Source organism: Anomaloglossus baeobatrachus, chromosome 12 (genome assembly GCF_048569485.1).
Source record: "Anomaloglossus baeobatrachus isolate aAnoBae1 chromosome 12, aAnoBae1.hap1, whole genome shotgun sequence".
Classification (NCBI taxonomy): Eukaryota; Metazoa; Chordata; class Amphibia; order Anura; family Aromobatidae; genus Anomaloglossus; species Anomaloglossus baeobatrachus.
This window is the reverse complement of record NC_134364.1, coordinates 117456718-117465743: the sequence shown is the minus strand read 5'-3', so window position 1 is coordinate 117465743 and position 9026 is coordinate 117456718. Positions and strand designations below refer to the sequence as shown.

Sequence of the window (9026 nt, the reverse complement as noted above, 5' to 3'; positions counted from 1 at the left end):
ATCATTTATGAACCCAACTGCAAACAGTGCTTTTCATGTTGCGTGGTTTTGCTGCATACTGGGGAGCCCACCAAATACAAGACAAAATGAAGCATAAGTCGAAATGGGAATTTCACTGTGCTACAATGCAACCTAGCGGGGCTGTGCAACCACTGCCTGCCCAATCAAGTGCATCTGCATGCTCTTCATCCTCTGTGACTGTGGGGACAGCAGTCTCACATGCTTTTTCACACTGAACTTCCACCCCGTAAGCGGGAGTGTGATTGGCAGGTCGTCACTTGTTTTGTAAGTGAAAACAGATGGTATAGTTGAGCTGTCAGACATCGAGAGAACCATCATTGGATGAAGGAAACAATATATCCACGCCTGCACCTTCGTCACAGATTGCCTGGACTACCTGCAGTTAATAATTGCGTTACAGAAATGGAAAGGAGAGTAGAATGCACATGTGTTGTACCTTGCTTGGCAGCAAAGGAACAATATCTTAGTATTCCAGACAATTTTAGGATGGCAGAAAAAGAGTCAGATCTTGGGCAAATTAAATAGCGTGGTAAAAGTGGGCAGGTGGGTACAGTGGCCGTGTTCTGTGGGTACCAGGACAGTAAAGGAAGCCTCACTTTCTATCCCTCCGAATGATGAAATACAGCAAGGAATTCCATGAGTTTGCTATAAAATTAGCATAGCAAAATGTGCATGAGGGTGTAATGCAGAGGTGCTAGAAATACCTTACCACCAGTGGGGCACAAATGGAGTACAACAGCCACTTTCAGGATGCCACTAAGTTTCCTCAGTGTTTGCTATTATAATGGCTTAGTAAAAATGAGTTTGAGGGTGCAATGCAGAGGTGCTGGAAATAGCTTGGCAACAGTGGGACACTAATGGAAGTCCAACAGCCACTTTCAGGATGCCATTAACTGGCAGCACTCTTTTCAATTAAAATGGCTTTGCAAAAATGTGCAGGAGGGGAGAATGCAGAGGTGGTGGGACTTGCTTGGCACAAGTGCCACAATAATGGAGGACAGCAGCCACTCTTTGGATGGCACTAACTGGCAGCACTCTGCAGTTAAAATGGCTTTGCTAAAAAGGGCAGGAGGGTACAGTGGCAGGGTTGTGGGTCAGTGTACAGGAAAGGAAGCCTCACTTTATATCCCTCCTAATGGGGAAATGCAGCAAGGAAATCCCTAACCTTAGCTACACAGACGCTGTTATCTGTAGCTGTTAAAAACTGTTTCCACGGACCTGACTGTCACCTATGGCTCTGAGCCGGATGAAATGAGCCCTGAAAAGGGCTGAATTAAACTTCTATCCCTATTCTGTATAGTGCTGTGTGTAGAGCGTACACAGCAGTATCGGTGACAGGAGCTGCCCCAGCGGTGACTGACACCCAGACGCAGAAGACAGATAATGGCGTCCAGATGGGAACATTGCCGTATTTATAATGCAAGGACATGTGACATGGACATCCTATCACACATGCCCTTGCTTGTCTGGCAAAAAGTCCACTTAGCTGTGTGTGTGTCTGGGATTGGCTGACATGCTGGCCCGCCCCACTGCATGCGCGCTTTGGGAAGGAAGAGAAGAAAAAAAAAAAATGGCGATCGCCATTAGCCCAGCAGCAGTGATCTGAACGCACAGTCCCCGCACACTATATGCTGAAATTTCATAATAGTGTGAATCACAGAGTGACTCACACTATTACAGTGAAAAGCCAGCTAGTAATTAGCTTGTCTTTTTGCTGATAGAACCGTTCTCGAACGTAACTCGAGCTATCGAGCTTTTAGCAAAAAGCTTGAGTTCTAGTTCGATCTAGAACAGCCCCCAAAATCACTCGAACCGCGAACTGGAGAACCACGAACCGCGAACCGCGCTCAACTCTAGTTGTGATATTCCTATTTGTGATCCCCTCACATGAGAAATGTTCTATTTTATGGCCCCCATACAACATTAATACATATGAATCCTTTTGTGGGCCCCGCACAATAGTAAAGTTCCCAATTGTGGCCACCCAAACAGTAGTAGTGTCATTTATTTGTGCTCAAATACAGCAGTAATGTTCCTCTTTAGTAAGTGGCACCCATACACTAGTAATGTACATCTTTACTGCTTCTATACAGTAAAAGGATCCACCTTCTATAGGTTGATGGAGGTGGACCATCGCAAATTATGGCTCCATAAATAATAATGTTTGAGGCCACAAGGTGGACATTGTTAATGTATGGGGCTACAATGTGGGCATTGTTATAATCCGTCTTAAAGCCAATTACACCAATAATGTCCCCCAATTTGTACCATACAAAGCAATATTCCACATTCTGGCCCCCATTTAGTGAGAATGACCCTTATTTTGAAAAAAGCATAGTTCATCAAATTGAACCTGGATGGTTAGGAGACGCTGAGCCACCCCAGGTATTGGTGATGACTAGGGACAATCACCTGCAATGCTCAGGTATATATATGTATATGTATATATATATATATATATATATATATATATATATATATATATACACATATATATATATATATATATATATATATATATACACACAGGGGTTGGACACAATAATGGAAACACCTAACGTTTTGGCATCATAATCTTTGAACATGTTATAAACGTGACATATGTTAGTGTTTTGTAGTTGATTATTAGTATTATGTGATGTGTGTGTAAATTAACTGTTTGTTTTGCAAAATTGTAAGAACATTGATGAGAACCTGATAGCAATGGCAGACCTCTCGGATTTTCAAAGAGGCCAAATTGTTGGTGCTCGTATGGCAGGTTAGTGTAACAAAAAGTGCCCGAATGCTTGGCGTGTCAAGAGGTACTGTCTCTAAAGTAATGACTGCGTTTGAAAGAGAAGGAAAAACATCCGCAGCAAAGCACAGGTCCGGCCGAAAGTCGAAGTTGACTGAGAGAGAACATCGGACTCTAAAGCGAATTGTGAGAGAGCATCGCGAGACCACGGCTCCGAAAATCACTGCTGAGCTCAATGAACACCTACACAACCCGGTTTCCACGAAAACTGTTCATCGGGAGCTGCACAAATCTGGATTCCACGGAAGAGCTGCAATTAGAAAAGCGCTGCTCTCAATGACAAATGTGTCCAAGCGTTTAGAGTGGTGTAGAAACCTCCAGAATTGGTCCCTCGAGCAGTGGAAACATTTGATATTCTCAGACAAATCATCGTTTACCTGATATCCGTCCTCCGGCCGAGTGCATGTTTGGAGACAGCGGAAAGAAGCATTCCATCCAGACTGCCTTCTCCCAACCGTAAAACATGGTGGAGGTTCTGTGAGGATCTGGGGTGCTATTTCGTGGAGATCCGCCGGGCCAATGATATCCCTTCATGGAAGAATTAACAGCCGAGATTATTTAGGCATTTTGGGCGACCAAGTGTATCCCATGGTTCAAGCACTGTTCCCGGAGGGGAACGCCATCTTTCAGGATGATAATGCACCAATTCATATAGCTAGAATGGTTACAGCATGGCACGAGGAACCTTCTAGTGAAGTTGAGCATCTCATCTTCCCCCACAATCCCCAGACCTCAACATTATTGAGCATTTATGGTCGATTTTTAGAGATTCAAGTTAGACATCGATTTCCGCCACCATCGTCACTCAAAGAACTGGAGGGTGTTTTAACTGCAGGATGGGCTAAAATTCCTTCAGAAAAAATGCACACCTTATATGAATCCATACCTTGGAGAATTGAGGCAGCAATCGCAGCAAAAGGTGGACCTACACCATATTAAACTAACTTTTGTTGATGTTTCCAGGTGTTTCCATTATTTTGTCCAACCCCTGGATATATATATATATATATATATATATATATATAGTTTTAGTTTTTATTATCTTTATATTCAGTTTTAATTCAGCTACTTTTGTAATCAAATATTAAAGCATAAATAGAGTGAAAACACAGAGACTTTAGTTGCTGTAATCACAAGAGATTTTTATTGATATGCTAGATCTATTAGGAGTATAGGGTAACAGAAGGTATCATTAGGTTTACGTAGATATCGGTCTGTTGACTTCAGGCCTTTTACTTGTCTTTTCCTTGTTTAAAGTTGTGAGAGGATTGTCCTTGCCCCTGACTCTGTCCTCCCTGCTGACTTCCACAAGTTTGTTGCCCACTGCCCTGACTTTGTCCTCCTGTTTGGCCTTGCTGACCACTGCTGCTGTTACCTTGCTGACCACTGCTGCTACCCTGGCTTTGTCCACTGGTTTGGTCCTTTCCTTGCTGGAATCCAGAACCGCTCTGCCCACTGCCCTGATTCTGTCTTCCAGACTGACCCTGCTGACCACTGCTGCTGCTACCTTGCTGACCACTGCTGCTACCTTGCTGACCACTGCTGCTACCTTGCTGACCACTGCTGCTACCTTGGCTTTGTCCACTGGTCTGGTCCTTTCCTTGCTGGAATCCAGAACCGCTCAGTCCACTGCCTTGTTGCCCACTGCTTTGATTCTGTCTCCCAGACTGACCTTGCTGACCACTGCTGCTACCCTGGCTTTGTCCACTGGTTTGGTCCTTTCCTTGCTGGAATCCAGAACCAGTCTGTCCACTACCTTGTTGCCCACTGCCTTGATTCTGTCTCCCAGACTGGCCTTGTTGGCTGCTGCTGCTGCTGCTGCTGCTACTACCCTGGCTTTGTCCACTGGCTTGATCCTTTCCTTGCTGGAATCCACAACCAGTCTGTCCACTTCCTTGTTGGCCACTGCCCTGATTCTGGCATCCACCACCCTGTTGTCCACTGCTGGTGGTTTGTCCTTGTCCTTGTTGGCTTCCGCTGACTTGTCCGCTTCCCTGGTTTTGTGGTTTATTGCTTTGGCTTTGGTTTTGTGGTTTATTGCCTTGGCTCTGTTGACCGCTGGTCTGGCTTTGGCTGTTTCCTTGGCTTCCTTGATCTGATGTGCCCTTTAGAAAATAATAGACATAAAATATATGTAATATATGTGGTAGACTCAAAGCCAACTAGTCATCAAGAATATAAGAGTACAAAACTAATGCATATAGTTTACGTTCATACTATTATCCATATGTAATACGAGTTTAACAGGTTTCACTTACTGAGCCTTGTTGACTGCCAGAGGGCTGCAAAGATAATAAAATATTAAGGTTAAAGATTGAACTTGTATGCATTGCATCTAATATCATGTAATCACTATATATATATATATATATATATATTTATATGCTGTATATATAAAAATATATATTGTGATATCTAAGTTTTGCATAGGTTCAAAGGAGTTCAGGATTACAAAATAATCTGCTTCTTCCCAACAGTGCCATTCTTGTTTGACGGCTGTGCCTGGTATTGTAGCTGAGTGGAATAAATTGATAAAAGAGGAGCTGTTTGTAAAAAAGGAGACAGATTCTTTTTTTTAATGTCAGACAAATTGATAAAGGATGGTGATATCTTGTACAGATAATTGCAAACCAACCTGTAAGCACTGAAGAGGCAGTGACATGGCACTGTTGTTGTCAGGGATGCTAAGAGTTGACTCCTCAGTTATCTAATATTGACTGATTAATTCTTATTTCCTTAAGGGCAGAATAAATGTCTATCAGGGAAAGCTGTTGTATCTCAGCTGCTTGGTAAAAGCGACGGATAACAACAAGCTCACTACCTTGGCCAGGGTATTTCCATAGGGCAATGAACTAAATGAAGAGAATCCCAGCTGATAATGGGCTCATTTTTCTCCATTTCCAATGTATCCCGCACACATCATGTGTATAATGTTTCATCTAAATCATTCTAAACGCAAGTAAGACTTTTTTCCTAGGAAATTAGATGTCTTCTCTTACCTTCTTGGAGGGGTTTGGTGCTGAAAATGAATAAAAATAAGGTAAATATAAGGAACATGGTGTGTTTTTTTGAGCAAAGGATTGCTTTTATTTTGGCTAGAAGCCATTTGGAAACTAAAAAGTCTGATTTACCTCCTTCCATTTCTGTGGTTGGGGGTTATAGGCTCCTGGGGAGGATGTATAGAATAAAAGCTGTTGAGAAATGAATAATTGATAATTAATTATTGCTGCAAAATGTCATAAATATCATTCTTATTGAGAGATTTTTGGAAATTAATGACTCATTGATGGATAAGGATCATATTAGAAAAGTTACTTTAGTTTAGGAGAGGGTAAAGACACCCATAGACAGACTAAAGTCATCCAAATCTACCAAAAGTCTGTATATGGGGGCTTCCCGACTGTTCGATGTTGGAGAAGAGGATGATCTGACCTGCCAACCCTTTTCTTCTCCCTCAATATAGGAGTCCTAGAGAACCCAACCACTTGATATTGTCCTCCCAAAGTACATCTATCCAATCAATAAACTTCTGCTGTTATGAAGGGTATAATTTATGGGGTCTTACAGGTGGGCATCTATAAATGTTGGATCTATATTTATTTGGTAATGTCAGACACATTGTTACGGGATGGTACAGGTCTGTGATATTTTGCCCAGACAAGTACAAACCAGCCTGTAAATAGTAAAGAAGCTGTGAAATGGCGCAGCTGATTGTCAGGGGTGCTAAGAGTTGACTCTCCATTGAACTAATATTGAATAGTTAATTCCTAATCCCTTAAGGGCAGAATATGGTTGTAGTGATATCTACCAGGGAAAGCTGTTGCTGTGTAAAATCGAGGTACCAACAAGCCCAGGGTATTTACATAGAGAACAAGGGCAATGAACTGAATGAAGGATATCTACATTGTGTCAAGGCTATATACACAGTAGGTTGATAAATTCCACATAATAGCTACCTCCCTTAATGTAACCACCTTGTTTTTCTGTAATAATAGTCTAGTAAACCTTGGATTATATATACCTTGACATCTGACAAAGCAGAATCCTTTGCTAATTATTTAGCTTGTCAGCTTATATAAAAGTAATATTTGGCCACTCCTTTCTTTACTATTTTTTTTGGCAAACACTTGCCCAATTTTTGTTTTATCTCACATGTCAGACATTTAGTTGAAAAAAACAAGGTAATAATAAGAATTTCAAAGCCACTTGACACAAAATATCCAAATTTGCCTTCTTAAAAGTATATAAAACATAATTCTGCAAGTGAGTTACTAAAGCAATAAACATACAAAAAACTTGTAAAATGATTTATAAGGTAGCATCAATTTATGCAATTTCTAAATCCCATTCTCCAAATTGAACCCCTTTTTTAAAAGCAGAAATAGATGGAAAATGTGAGCTGTAGGAAATTTAAAGGATTTCTGCACATTTGCTTAATAAGGAGCTGTAAATGGCAAAATGCATCATGCTTATAGATTAAGAAGAATGATTCTCATAACAGGAATAATGTATTTTTTGGAGTGTAAGGTAAAATTTGCTTAAAAAAAGTCATAGCTTAGAGGAGCACAGATATCTCTCCTCTTGGTCAATACTGATGTGTGTAGACAGCTGTGTGTGTGTGTGTGTGTGTGTGTGTTTGTGTGTGTGGGTGTGTAGCAGAGCTGTGTGTATGCAGCAAAGATGTGATTGAGGCAGAGGTGTGTGTGTGTGTGTGTGTGTGTAGCAGAGCTGTGTGTATGCAGCAAAGATGTGATTCAGGCAGAGGTGTGTGTGTGTGTGTGTAGCAGAGCTGTGTGTATACAGCAAAGATGTGATTGAGGCAGAGGTGTGTGTGTGTGTGTAGCAGAGCTGTGTGTATGCAGCAAAGATGTGATTGAGGCAGAGGTGTGTGTGTGTGTGTGTGTAGCAGAGCTGTGTGTATGCAGCAAAGATGTGAGTGAGGCAGAGCTGTGTGTGTGAAGTAGAGCTGTGTGTATGCAGCAATGATGTGAGTGAAGAAGAGCTGTGTGTGTGTAGCAAAGTTGTGTGCATGCAGCAATATTGTGTGTGTAGCAGAGCAGTGTGTGTGCGCAGCAGACCAGTGTGTGTAGCAGAGCTGTGTGTCTTTGTGTCTATGTGTATATACACAGGAGAACTAAATGTACATGTACTGCACACACAGCAGTGTTGTGTATATGTGTGTGCTGCAAAGAAACACTAACAATATATCTATTACCTCTATATTCTATCCTGGTGCATCTAAATTAGTAGTATTGACCCCTCTACATCTTTAGACTGCCAGGGAAGTTTTAGCCATTAGGAAATTTTTTTCCTATTTTCTGAAGCCAAAACTACAACTGTTTCCTATACTGTTTCTTTAACTCGCATAGCCTTTGTGCTGAAAAACAGTGCACCTACTAAACCTCTCGATTACTGTTTTCGGGCTGGTGAGGAGAAACCCCGATACCCACGGTAGTCACAGGTGGGGGTCTCCTTTATCAGTCATAGGCAATGGGTCCTATAATCTGCCCCTAAATAGCATAATATTTGCTCTGATAAAAGGAGCTTGGCTTTGCAGCTGCCTATGCCTAATATCCTTCTAAAGGTATAGTACTTATGCATTTCATTCATACATTTTCAGAAATCACTGCACAATTTTAAGTTAAATAATTAAAAGCAATGAATAAATGGTCTTTTTTAAGCTTCTGTAGATGAACTGTTATTTGATAACTCAGTAAAACATTAGAAAATGTAACAAATCTAATGCATGCATATCTACATAGATAAAGGACTATATACACTGCAAGTACCCAATATTACATAGAAACAGATAATAGTGCATCAGATTCTGCAATGCCATGGAGAAAAGCTGTTCCCGTAAGATTTCCATCAAGGCTGACCTGCCACTGGAAGAAGTCACTTACCTTGAGCAAGCAGCAGTAGACTGTGAGGTTTCATGGTCCAGCTTGCTCTATTTATACTGGAAGAATAGGTGGATCTCAATAGTATGGAATTCAGCCCAACCAGGGTGCGGTCTTCAAGGATTCATTGACATCAATATAATCTAGTACGATGAGTAAAAAACTCATAAAATAAATAATAGCTCGGCAATGACAGAAATGGAGCGGTTGAAATAAGCCGCAAGTTAATAACAGTAATCTCAATTGTGCTATAATTACTATGATTACTACAGGTTTGTTAGAGGTTCCGTCTTATACAGGACCACAGGACT

The 9026-nt window shown here is 41.3% G+C and overlaps 1 protein-coding gene across 1 annotated transcript; it reads right to left on the bottom strand.

Annotated features, from left to right (window-relative positions):
* Nucleotides 1–3931: 3931 nt before the first annotated feature.
* LOC142257492 (uncharacterized) lies at nucleotides 3932–8745 on the bottom strand. The gene is made up of 5 exons (XM_075329629.1): nucleotides 8719–8745; nucleotides 5947–6006; nucleotides 5815–5834; nucleotides 5074–5097; nucleotides 3932–4920 (listed from the first exon to the last, which is right to left on the bottom strand). Exons 2-5 carry the CDS (start codon nucleotides 5954–5956, stop codon nucleotides 4048–4050), a joined length of 927 nt encoding a protein of 308 aa, XP_075185744.1. The 5' UTR covers nucleotides 5957–6006; nucleotides 8719–8745; the 3' UTR covers nucleotides 3932–4047.
* Between the last annotated feature and the right edge of the window lie 281 nt (nucleotides 8746–9026).

Bases quoted from the DNA above. Each gene is read 5' to 3' on its own strand.
- LOC142257492 (XM_075329629.1), bottom strand. The intron at 5,098-5,814 runs GTAAGAGAAGAC...TTATCTTTGCAG, and splicing joins CACCAAACCCCTCCAAGAAG to CCCTCTGGCAGTCAACAAGG. The intron at 4,921-5,073 runs GTAAGTGAAACC...TATTTTCTAAAG, and splicing joins CTGGCAGTCAACAAGGCTCA to GGCACATCAGATCAAGGAAG.